Source organism: Bos grunniens, chromosome 16 (assembly GCF_055505025.1).
Source record: "Bos grunniens cultivar Pamir isolate PY7600 chromosome 16, Bosgru_T2T1.0, whole genome shotgun sequence".
NCBI lineage: Eukaryota > Metazoa > Chordata > Mammalia > Artiodactyla > Bovidae > Bos > Bos grunniens.
The window spans coordinates 30,259,931-30,272,090 of NC_141180.1; the positions used below are offsets into that span (position 1 = coordinate 30,259,931).

At 54.1% G+C, this 12,160-nt stretch overlaps 1 protein-coding gene and 1 pseudogene across 9 annotated transcripts in view; both read right to left on the reverse strand.

Annotated features, from left to right (window-relative positions):
• Positions 1 to 87: 87 nt before the first annotated feature.
• Positions 88 to 12,160, reverse strand: part of CFAP74 (cilia and flagella associated protein 74) — an 89,573-nt gene continuing 77,500 nt past the window's right edge. For 2 of the 9 annotated variants that reach the window (XM_086344129.1, XM_086344130.1), the window contains 14 exons: positions 6,635 to 6,911; positions 5,611 to 5,709; positions 4,644 to 4,783; positions 3,853 to 3,987; positions 3,598 to 3,707; positions 3,408 to 3,463; positions 3,160 to 3,279; positions 2,755 to 2,910; positions 1,991 to 2,117; positions 1,731 to 1,885; positions 1,361 to 1,493; positions 1,001 to 1,131; positions 679 to 813; positions 88 to 536 (listed from right to left, as the gene is read on the reverse strand). In XM_086344129.1, coding sequence (XP_086200255.1) covers positions 435 to 536; positions 679 to 813; positions 1,001 to 1,131; positions 1,361 to 1,493; positions 1,731 to 1,885; positions 1,991 to 2,117; positions 2,755 to 2,910; positions 3,160 to 3,279; positions 3,408 to 3,463; positions 3,598 to 3,707; positions 3,853 to 3,987; positions 4,644 to 4,783; positions 5,611 to 5,709; positions 6,635 to 6,911 — 1,876 coding nt within the window. In that variant the 3' untranslated portion in view covers positions 88 to 434. Of the gene's footprint in view, positions 537 to 678; positions 814 to 1,000; positions 1,158 to 1,251; positions 1,886 to 1,990; positions 2,118 to 2,754; positions 2,911 to 3,159; positions 3,280 to 3,362; positions 3,464 to 3,597; positions 3,708 to 3,852; positions 3,988 to 4,643; positions 4,784 to 5,610; positions 5,710 to 6,634; positions 6,912 to 12,160 lie in introns of those variants that run through there. The other 7 variants (XR_015143321.1, XR_015143320.1, XM_086344131.1 and 4 more) reach the window with 7 other exon arrangements.
• LOC147356498 (large ribosomal subunit protein eL34 pseudogene) lies at positions 6,969 to 7,559 on the reverse strand (annotated as a pseudogene).

The following is a 12,160-nucleotide window of genomic DNA, read 5'->3' on the forward strand; positions in this document are numbered from 1 at the left end:
TTGGGCTGACGTGTGTGTGGGCGGGGGCAGCCCCCGAGGGCTCCTCCCCGTGGGCCCACCTGCTCACTGCAGCCCACACTGCAGGCATGGAGGCACAGATTCACACAGGGTTTATTGACAGGTCTGTGGGGGCAGCTGTTCCCCACCAGGACCTCGAAAGGCTGAGTGGGTGTTGGTGGGGCTGGGGACCCTTAGGGCTCAGGCTGGGAGCAGGCTGTGGTTGGGACTGGCCTCTTGGCTGGTTCTGATGTGGAGCTGGGACGGGAGCTGAAGCCAGGACAGCAGGAGTGCCCCTTGGGGCCATGCAGGAGGCTGCCCTTTTGAAACTGCCCAGGTCCCAGGCCCCTGGGTGGTTCGGCCTGGTAGACAGGCCAGGGGAGGGCTTCGAGGGTGGCAGGAAGATCAGGGGGCTCTGTGGAGAAAATCCTGTGGCCTCAGGGACCGGTCACCACCTGGGCTACAAAGAGGACCTTGTAGGTCTCCTTCACATCCCCCCTGAGCTGCAGCAGGGCCGATGCCAAGAGTGGGTGGTCCGGCTGGAAGGGGAGAGGTGGGAACAGAGGGGGATCCTCAGTCAGGGGGCGCAGCAGGCACGTGTTTTCTCTTGAGGGCACTGCCCACCTCACCCACCGAGGCCCCCCAGCCCTCTCCTGGGGGGGCGGGCTCCCAGGCACCCACATCAAAGTCGATGGGTGGTGTCCAGGAGATGCTGATGGCCTTGGTCTGGCCGCGCTCCACAGAGCCTCTGGAGGGCTCAATGGTGAAGCCCTTGTGCTGCAGGGCTGCGATGTTGTCCATGCTGAACTCAACAGTCTGCAGGCATTGGTGCCGTCAGCGGGCAGGTGACACAGCTCCCGGGAACAAGCAACCCTGCCCCAGGCCCTGACCAGCAGGCTGCCCACCCCTCAACTACAGAGAGGCAAGGCCAACAGAGGCCCGAGCTGCCCGGGCAGTGGTGGCTGCAGAGGTACTAGGGAGGCCAGGGCAGTGCTGTGGTCACCTTCTTTGCGGACAGCTGGGTAGTCCGGATGCAGCCCACCTGCAGTTCTCGGGTGGCAGGTGGGGCCTGTGTGTCTGGGTCCAGCTGGGCGTAGTCCAGGGTCACCAGGATGGGCTTTAGCTCCTCAGCTTCTGGAGAGGGAGGGCCTGGTGGGGGTCTTGGGGGTGGGGGTACCACGGAGGGAGTGCGGGGGTGCCCAGGGTCAGGCAGGGATCCTCTGAGCAGGGCTGGCCCACTAGCCCTGCCCCCACCTGTGGTGGATGGGCCAGGAATGCCTGCCCTCCCTGCAGACTCCAAAGGTCATGTGTCCTCTTCTGCCACCTTGCCCACCTCGGGGCTCTCTGCCCTCAGAGGGCTCACCCTCTCTGTGCTCCAGGTCAAAGGCAGGGATCACGGTCAGGGACTCCACGGGCACGTCCAGGGGGTCTCCGCCCTCCACGAACATCATGTGCTCGCGGGCCGCGCCCTTCAGGAGGATGTGGTGGGACACTTTCTGGGGGCAGGAGCACAGCGGTTTGCAACCCTGCATGTGGGGCTCTGGGAGGGGGCGGGGCTGTGATGTGGGCCTGTGGGACCCCAGACATTGGTCTCTCCACCTGATGACCCCCAGCCTGATGTGGAGCCCCCCCAGGCACCAAGCTCCAATGTGGGGCCGCTCAGGCAGCCAAAGGGCTTGGACAAGTGGACATGCGGGTGGGGAGGAGGGGTCCAGGCTGGGTCGGAGTCCTGCCTTTTCAAAGAGCACGACCTGCAGCCGGTCAGAGAAGTATAGGCTCTCGTGGTCTGGGCTGAAGGTCACAGTGAAGTCCTGAGCCTTGCCGGGCTCCATGACGCCCTCGACCGGGACCACGCTGAACACGCTCTGGCCACTGTAGTTCTGCGTGCCTGGGAGCAAGGTGGCCAGGCTGGTCCGGATCCCCCTGCAGCGCCTAGCACCCCCTGGCCCCCGCCTTCCACGGCCCACACGGTCCCCACAGCTGGCCAGCTCACCCACGACTTCCGTCCTCTGGTCAGGCGAGGCCAGGAACTGTGGCAGGCAGTGCTGGTCTCTGCTCCTGGAGGAGAGGCTGTCCAGCTGCATGGAGAACTTGATGGGCAGCGGGGAGTTGTTCTGCAGCTGCGGGGAGCAGGGCCAGGTCACTGGGGCAACTGGGCTGGCCAGCCGGGGAACAGGCTACTGCTGCCAGGTCTCAGCCCCCTCCTGCCCCTCCAGGCTCAGGCTAGCCTTCAGCTGAACCCGCATCCCACCCCAGTTCTCTCCTGCCTCCCCCTTTTCCCGGGAGAACGCCGCATCCCTCTGTAAAATATCCCATGGAATCGGGCCCAGGGGTCTGCTGTCAGAACCTGGACTAAGCTAAGTAAAGAAGCAGGGGTCCCACTGGCACCTTCAGCCCAAGGCCACCTCAGATGCGGGGGAGCAGAAAAAGCCAGGCCTGCCTGCCTGCGTGGGGGTAGGAACCCACATGGCCCCTTGTGGGGGATGGCCCCCATCCCATGCAGAGGCCCTGGGGCAGAAAAATGGGAGCAGTGAGAAGGCCTGGGCAGCAGCGGAGGGGCAGAGGGAGGGGCATCCTCAGCACCCCCTCCCCACTGGCTAGAGGGGCCAGTGGAGTGACAGCTGCTGGGGGTGGTGGGGGAGGGGGTGGATCGGAGCGGCCTGCGACTCTGCTGGCTCTGTGACTGAGGCGGGGTGGACCCCTCCTAGGAACCTCTCCCAGGCGATGGGTGGCACCAGGCCCCGCCACATGCTTTACCTTGAAGCCCAAGGAGACAGACTCTCTGGCGATCACATAGCCCATGTTGAGGACATCACCTTCAATGGAGCACGTGATCGTGGACGCCACACCCGTGCCCATGAGGGCCAGGGAGAGCGTGCCTTTCTTGGTGATGATGTCCAGTATTTCTTGGGCCTGCAGAGACCACGTCCCTTAGCGTGAAAAAGACCCTGGCAGACGCAGGTGTGCGAGCTCTGTCTTGGAGCAGCTGGGTCAGGGCATGGGGGACCTGAGATGGCTGGGAGCTCCCTGGCCGCCACTTCCTCCTTCTTCCAGCGAGAGGCCAGGACCCAGGAGGACCAGTGGCTCCCAGGCCCAGAGTGCTGGATGGCATGCAGAGCAGGGAATAGGGCTGCAAAGGAGTTTGGGTGGGCTGGGACTCACCACGACACTCTCACGTGGGGAGAAGGACAGATCTAGGACCTGGGTCTCGCCAGAGGGCAACCTGATGGTGGGGTTCAGCAGGACGAAGGGGCCATCGGGGTTCAGCACGGAGTACTCCAGCTGAGGGCCCAGTGTCAAGGAGGGGGTGAGAATGGGGCCTCAGCCCTTCACAATCCCCTTCTCTCTCCCCCCCACCCCCTCACCCCCTGCCCCTGCTACAAGCTGCCTGGATGGCGTGGGCAGGATACGTCGAGATCCTCAGGGGAGATGTTCTGGATGGAGACCTTCTTTATGCCCCGGTGTCCTGAAATGGGGGGTCAGGTCACAGCCCCAGGCCTGGGGGTGGGTGTGGGAGCCCAGGTGAAAAGGGGTGTGCGTGGGGGCTGGGCTCCGATGGGTGGGGGTGTGCATGGGGGCTGGGCTCTGATCGGGACACACCTGCAGCAATGTCGCCGAAGTTAATGACGGTCTTGCCTTTGTCGGACGTCACCACGATAGACGGCGCCACTGCTGGACACCACAGCTCCAGGTACAGCGTGTTGTGGGGACTGGGAATGGCGGGGATTTGCTGAGGGTAGGGCAGGAACCATGTGCCCTGCCCTCCCATCCAGACCCTGAGCCGGCCCCACCGGGATCTGGGTGGCTGTTGGCAGGGAGAGTGACCACCCCACCCCACTGCCCAGAGCACGGCACCTGAAGCTCAGCGGTTCTGTCCCCTTCCTGTCTTTGGTGTCGCCGCTAGCAACAACACAGGGAACCACAAACTTGTCAAACTTCCCCTGGAAAGACCTGGTCAGGGAGGCCTGTGCCGACTGGTACTCTTGAGAGCTGGAACAGAACCGGCAAGGTGCACTCATGCCCTGTCCCACACTGCCCCCAGCACCCAGGAGGCTGTGCCCTGCCCTCCATGGAGGGATCTATAAGGCCACACCTGCTTCCCAGGGCCCTGGGCCGGAGGGTACGGGGCAGTGGGGGTGGCAGCCTGGGGGCCATGCTGTGGCCCAGGCTGTGGTTGTCACGGTTTTGTCTGACTTTTGCAGCCAGACTTTGTCTGGCTTTTGCATCCCTTCCCTGGTCCCTGTGGGGGCCTCTCCTCTCCCAGGGTACCCATCAAGCACCACCAGACAACCGAGTTCCTGGGGCCACAGCAAGGGTCCAGGGCTGACAAGTGGCACCAGCCTGTCAGAGCTGCCCAGAGCTCATGTGGCAACTGGGGAGGCTGGGCTGCTGAGCTGGGAACATGGGGGTCAGGGGCTCAGCGTCCCCCAGCCCCTGGACTGAAAGTTTTCACAGGGACCCTGGGCCCAGGGGAACTGAGGTGAGCAGATACCCAGGACAGCAGAACCTGAGGGGCCTCAAGGCAGCTCCTGGTTCCAGCTGTGCCTGAAGCCAGCCGCGCTCTGGACTTGCAGTCATAAGGCCCTGGAGCATAGGGGGACATCTCTGTGGGGCAGGAGGTGGGGGCAGCCTTCTCTCGGGCCCACCTGGATGCAAGGTCCTCCTTCTGCAGCTCCGGGGGCTGGGAGGCTGAGGCCCGGAGCAGCCGGTCTTGGTTCTGCAGCCGCAGCATGGAGAAAGACGGTCTCCGCTGGTCCTTCCTCTGGGTGACCGTCTCCTTTTGGGACTGCCAGGGGGAGGCTGGCTGTGGTGTTGCCCTTGGGACTCTGCTGAGCTGGCAGACTGTCCAGGGCAGGAACCCGGGACCCAGACCCCAAGTACCTCCTTAAGGGAGACCGATGACAGGTGCGGAGACCCCTGAGGGCTCATGCACCACCCCCAGTGTCTGTCTTCCCCATCAGGAAGGGGAGGCACAAGGTGAGGCAGAGGGCTGGCCAAAACGGGGGTTCCTGCCCTTGTTCCCTGCCCCCATGCCTCACTGCCCTCTGGCAGGCTGAAGGCATCTGCCCCTTCCTTCTGGGTGTGCTGTGATAGCAGGGGTGCTTGGACACCGAGGAGTAACGGCTGGGGGCCCCCGCATCTCCAGGGCAGCAGCAGGTGCACGGGGCTCTGGGTCATGACTGCCCAGCTGTATCGGATGCCCCTTCTGGGCAGGAGCCTGGGGCAGCTGCTTCTTCAGGCCTGAACTCCCTCAGGTTCACAGGCCCTTTGATGTTTTGTCTGTTCCCCTTCACTGTAAGCACAAGCCTCTGCTGAGCAGTACAGAGGACCTGGCCTACCCTCCCAGGCCACCCTGATGGACCAGGATCTGGGGCTCTTCCCTGCCTGGTGATGCTCTCAAGGGAGGAGGGAGGGCCTTTGCCAAGAAAAAGTGCTAACCTCTTAAAACACACCTACTGCTCCGTAAAGTGTTCCTAGGGCTCCTGCCCCCCCAACCCTGGGCGCCCCCAATCTCAAGGCGGGGTGGGGGGTGTTTGTTCCCAAGCCTTTGTGCAAGGGCCTCGTACAAAGCGGGCAGCTCCAAGCCCCCCTGGCCCCCTCCCCACCACGCACCAATTTGACCTCAGCTTTTCTGCTCAGGGCCTGGAAGGCCTCCTGGTGGATCAGCTCGCTGGGCAGCACTGGCCGGAAGGCCACTCGGACCAGGCACCTCTGTGGGGGGAAAGGTTCATGCTCTCGGACATGTTGGGGTCTTAGCTTAGAAGAGCCCTCCTGGGAGGTCCTGCCTGATCTCTGTCCCTGGAAGCTGGGTGGCTGCAGGCATGATCACCAGGCCCCTCTCACCATGTCGGGGGAGGGTCCCTGTGATGGACCTGGCACACTGCCCACGGTGGGTAGCAGCCCACAGGGCATGAGTGAGAAGGGAAGGTTCATGTTCAGGCTCTGAGACCTGGGGGTGATCCCTGCACCACCCATCTGTCCCCACGAGGGGAATGGCAGCCCACCCCCAGGATGACACTGGGCCCCACAAGGGCTCCCTCACCGTAGCCTCCCCCATGCTCAGCACAGCAAGGGAGTGAGGGGGAAGCTCTTAACAGCTGCAGTAACTCCCTTGGAGAAAAGAACCATTTCTTAAGCCTAATTTGCTCACTTTACTACGATGCGTTTCTGTGACTGCAGGGCCTGCATGTCCCTGCCCATCCTCACTCAGTTCCCTCACAGTGGCTGTCACCCCCACATATGAAGGCATGGAAGTAAGCTCAGAGATGCTGTGAGGGCCCCGGGGAGTCCCTGCCTTGAGGCCTGGCTCTTTCTGTTTCATCAGGAGGAGCAGAGGTGGGAAACCTTGTGCTCCTGGTGACCAGGTGCTGCGCAGCCTCTGTGACCATCTGCTGTGACATCCAGGGCTCTACACCCTCACTTGGTCTGAAATGATGGAGCCCCCAGCCAGGGGCCTGTGGGGTCAGATGCCTTTGGGTGCCCCGCTTCTGGGGCCAGGCTGGGCTGGGTAGAGGGCAGGAGGGCCCACTCAGCTCTGATGAGGATCCAGGTTGATCTCTACCATCTGTTGTCTGGTTGAACCACTGTGGTCCAGGGTGGGCAGAACCAGGCACCCCGGGGTGGCCTGCACACCTACCTTTCCTGGCCACACGGTGCCCACCAGGGGTGAGATGGTGATGGGCGAATCTGGGGGCAGCAGGAACTCAAAAGACGTGGGCCCCACGGGAAAAGCGTCCTCTGAGCCAATGCGGGGCACTGAGTGGGTCAGTGAGTTCATGCTCAGGTGGGAGTTGATGACGTACAGAGTGGCCACGGATGTGTCGTACAAGGAGGTGGCTGCAAACTTGATCTGGTTGTGGGACAGCTCCAGGGGCGGGTAGACACCCACGGCCCGGCATGCCAGCTTGAAGCACCTGGAAGTGACAGCATGAGGGGCTCAGCCAGGGGCTGAGCAAGGGGGCCTCCAACACAGGACGCCCAGGACCAGGACAGCAGGTGTCACAGGCTTTGTTTCCAACCCCATTCATGAGTTTTAGTCAATTTCCAAAATACCATTTACCCCTGTGCACATTTTTTATTACTCAAAAATGCTTCATTTTTTTATTTAGCTTTCTGACTCTCTGCTTATGCTTTCAATACTCTCACAACGATCTTCTGCTCCTCGATAAGGAAAGCGTGATTGATCCTGTCACGGACACATTTAGTACACATGGAACCACCATAGGCTCAGCTGACGTATTTCTTCGTTTCAGACAACCTCATGAGAACTTTAGGTCTCATAGCATGAACGCCTCTAAGTTGGCCTGGGCACACACCACATGTGGATTTTGTTGCCTTCCCAACCTTCTTGGTCTAAGTGTAAACAATTCTATTACCAGGGGTTCAGGACAGCCTGGTTTTGTTAGAGGTTGTATTGTAGGGCAGCCTACAACGGTATGTCAGATGCTGCACCATCCTGAATGCCTCTAGATGCTGTCCACTGAAGAGGCCCCTGTGCACATTTTAACTGGATAATTAAAATTTTCATCACAAGTTTAAACAGTTGCAATGGAAGTGTCTGATTTATTTCCTTAAATATTCAGTGATATTTAAAAGGGCTTCCCAGGTAACTCAGTGGTAAAGAATCTGCCTGGCAATGCAGGAGACACAAGAGACATGGGTTTGATTCCTGGGTTGGGAAGGTCCCCTGGAGAAGGAAATGGCCATCTACTCCAGGATTCTTGCCTGGAGAATCCCATGGACAGAGGAGCCTGGAGGGCTACAGTCCATGGAGTTGCAAGGAGCTGGACACGACTGAGCACAAACATATGCATGACATTTAAAAATAAAATGACAGAGCTTCCCTAGGTGTTCAGTGGCAAAGAATCCACCTGTCCACGCAGGAAATATGGGTTTGATCCCTGGTCCAGGAAGATCCCACATACTGTGGAGCAACGAGGTCCATGTGCCATAACTATTTGAGCCTGTGCTTTAGAGCCCAGGATTTATTGAGATGTAATTGACACACAGCTCTGCATTAGCTTGAGGTGTGCAGCAAAATGATTTGACATATATACTGTGAAATGATATTCACAGTAAGTTTAGTGAAAATCCATCATCTCACATAGATACAAAATTAAAGAAATAAGTATTTTTTCCTTTGTGATGAGAATACTTAGGATTTACTCTCTTCCCTTTCCTGTATAACATACAAGCAGGGCTAATTATATTTAGCATGTTGAACATTACATCCTTAGTTGTTTGTTGTTGTTCAGTTGCTAAGTCATGTCTGACACTTTGCGACCCCATGGACTGCAGCAGGCCAAGCTCCTCTGTCCTCCACTATCTCCTGGAGTTTGCTCAAATTCATGTCCATTGAGTCGGTAATGCTATGTAACCATCCTCTCCTGCACGCTTCTCCTTTTGCCTTCAATCTTTCCCAGCATCAGGGTCTTTTCCAGTGAGTCGGGTGGCCAAAGAATTGGAGCTTCAGCTTCAGTATCAGTCCTTCCAATTAACATTCAGGGTAGATTTCCTTTCGGATTGATTGGTTTGATCTCTTTGCTGTCCAAGGAACTTTCAAGAGGCTTCTCCAGCACGACAGTTGAAAAGCATCAGTTCTTTGATGCTCAGCATTCTTTATGGTCCAGCTCTCACATCTGCACATGACTACTGGAACTATCAGAGCTTTGACTATATGGAACTTAATTGGCAAAATGATGTCTCTGCTTTTTACTACGCTGTCTAGGTTGGTCATAGTTTTTCTTCCAAGGAGCAACCAAGCAACTTTTAATTTCATGGCTGCAGTCACTGTCTTCAGTGATTTGGGAATTCAAGAGAATGTATCACTGCTTCCACTTTTTCCCCTTCTATTTGCCATGAGTGATGGGACCAGATGCCATGATCTTAGTTTTTTGAATGTTGAGTTACAAGACAGATTTTTCACTCTCTTTCACTTTCTTCAAGAGGCTCTTTAGTTCCTCTTCACTTTCTGTTGTTACAGTGGTATCATCTGGACATCTGAGATTGTTGATATTTCTCCTGGCAATCTTGATTCCAGCTTCCAAGTTGTCCAGCCCAGCATTTTGCATGACGTACTCTGCATACAGGTTAAATAAGCAGAGTGACAATATACAGCCTTGACGTACTCAATTTTCCCAATTTTGAACCATTCAGTTGTTTTGCGTCTGGTTCTGTTTCTTCTTGAGCCACATACAGGTTTCTCAGGAGACAGGTAAGGTGGTCTGGTATTCCCATGTCTTTAAGAATTTTCCAGTTTATGTTTTCCTGGAATTCCCTTGCTTTCTCTATGATCCAATGAATGCTGGCAATTTGATTTCTGGTTCCTTTGCCTTTTCTAAACTCAGCTTGCACATCCAGAAGTTCTTGGTTTACATACTGCTGAAGCCTAGCTTGATGGATTTTGAGCATAACCTTATGAGCATAAGAAATTAGTGCAACAATCTGGTTGTTTGAACATTCTTCAGCATTGCTCTTCTTTGGGGTTGGAATGAAAACTGACCTTTTCCAGTCTGGTGGCCACTGCTGAATTTTCCAAATTTGCTGATATATTGAATGCAGCACTTTAACAGCATCATCATTTAGGATTTGAAATAGCTCAGCTGGAATTCCATCACCTCCACCAGCTTTGTTTATAGTAATGCTTCCTAAGGCCAACTTGACTTCACACTTCATGATGTCCAGCTCTAGGTGACCACATCATCATGGTTATCCAGGTCATTAGGGCCTTTTTTGTATGATTCTTCTGTGTATTCTTGCCACCTCTTCTTAATATCTTCTGCTTCTGTTAGGTCCTTATTGTTTCTGTCCTTTGTTGTGCCCATCCTTGCAAGAAATGTGCCCTTGATATCTCCAATTTTCTTGAAGGGATCTCTAGTCTTTCCCATTCTATTGTTTTCCTCTATTTCTTTGCATTGTTCATTTAAGAAGGCCTTCTTATCTCTCCTTGCTATGCTTTGGAACTCTGCATTCAGTTGGGTATATCTTTCACTTTCTACTTTGCCTTTCGCTTCTCTTATTTTCTCAGCTATTTGTAAAGCCTCCTCAGACAACCACTTAGCCTTCTTGCATGTCTTTTTCTTTTGGATGGTTTTGGTCACTGCCTCCTGTGCAGTGTTACAAACCTCTGTCCATAGTTCTTCAGGCATGGTGTCTACCAGATCTAGTCCTTGAATCTATTTGTCACTTCCACTCTATAAACATAAGGGATTTGATTTAGGTCATACCTGAATGGACTAGTGGTTTTCCCTACTTTCTTAAATTTTTAAGTCTGAATTTTGCAATAAGGAGCTGATGATCTGCGCTAGTCAAAGCTATGTTTTTTTCCAGTAGTCATGTATGGATGTGAGAGTTGGACCATAAAGAAAGCTGAGCACTGAAGAATTGATGCTTTTCAACTGTAATGAAGAGTCTTGAGAGTCCCTTGGACTGCAAGGAGATCAAACCAGTCTGTCCTAAAGGAAATTAGTCCTGAATATTCTTTGGAAGGACTGATGCTCAAGCTGAAGCTCCAATACTTTGGCCACCTGATGCAAAGAACTGACTCATTTTGGAAAAGATCCTGATGCCGGGAAAGACTGAAGGCAGGAGGAGAAGGGGACAACAGAGGATGAGATGGTTGGATGGCATCACCGACTCAATGGACAAGAGTTTGAGCAAGCTCCGGGAGTTGGTGATAGACAGGGAAGCCTGGAGCCCTGCAGTCCATAGGGTCGTAAAGAGACAGACACGACTGAACTGAATTGAACTAATTGAGCCACAGTCAACTCCAGGCCTTGTTCTTGCTGATTGTATAGAGCTTCTCTATCTTCAGCTGAAAAGAATATAATCAATCTTATTTTGGTATTGACCATCTGGTGATATCCATGTGTAGAGACATCACTTGTGTTTTTGGAAAAGAGTGCTTCCTATTACCAGTGTGTTTGCTTGACAAAGTTCTGTTAGCCTTTTTCCTGCTTCATTTTGTACTCTAAGGCCAAACTTGCCTGTTGCTCCAGGTATCTCTTGATTTCCTACTTTTCCAATCTCCTGTGATGAAAAGGACATGTTTTTGGTGTGTGTTAGTTTTAGAAGGTCTGGTAGGGCTTCACAGAACTGGTCAACTTCAGCTTCTTTGGCATCAGTGTTTGAGGCATAGACTTGGATTACTGTGATGTTGAATGGTTTGCTTTGGAGACGAACCGAGATCATTCTGTCATTTTGGAGGTTGCACCCAAGTACTGTATTTCAGACTCTTGTTGACTGTGAGGGCTACTCCATTTCTTCTAAGGGATTCTTGCCCACTGTAGTAGATATAGTGGTCTTAGAATTAAATGTGTCCATTCCTATCCATTTTATTTCACTGATTCCTAAGATGTTGATGTTCATTCTTGCCATCTCCTGCTTGACCACATCCAATTTACCTTGATTCGTGGACCAAACATTCCCGGTTCCTATGCAATATCGTTCTTTACAGCATCCGACTTTACTTTCACCACTAGATACAGCCACAGCAGAGTGTCATTTCCACCTTGGCTCAGCTGCTTCATTCTTTCTGGAGCTGTTTCTCTGCTCTTCCCCAGTAGTATATTGAACACCTTTGAATGTGGGGGCTCATCTTCTGGCGTCATATCGTTTTGCCTTTGCATACAGTTCATGGGGTTTTCAGGGCAAGAATACTGGAGTGTTGCCATTCCCACCGCTGGTGGACCGCATTTTGTCAGAACTCTTCGCTTTGACGTGTCGTGGGTGGCCCTGCACGATGTGGCTCAGAGCTTCACTGGGTTACGCAAGCCCCGTTGCCATGACAAGGTTGTGATCATGAAGGGACATCCCTACTAGTTATTGTAACTGGAAGTTTCTATAAGAGGGTTTAAACTTTGCATTTGATTTCCCTCATAGTTGTTGGACTATTCAGATTTTCTCTTTTTCTCCCTGTCAGTTTTGGTAAGTTTTTGTTTTTTAGAAAATTGTCCATTATATCCAAACTGTCACATTAACTGGTGTAATGTTGTTCATAACATTTTTTTTAACCTTTCTGATATTTGTAGGCTCTGTGACGTGTCCCCTTTCATACCTGAGATTGGCAATTTGTGTTTTTTTCCCCCTCTCTTTAAAAAAAATCTTGACTGGTCTTGCTAAGAGTAATGAGTTTACTAATTTCTAGAACAAACTCTTAGTTTTA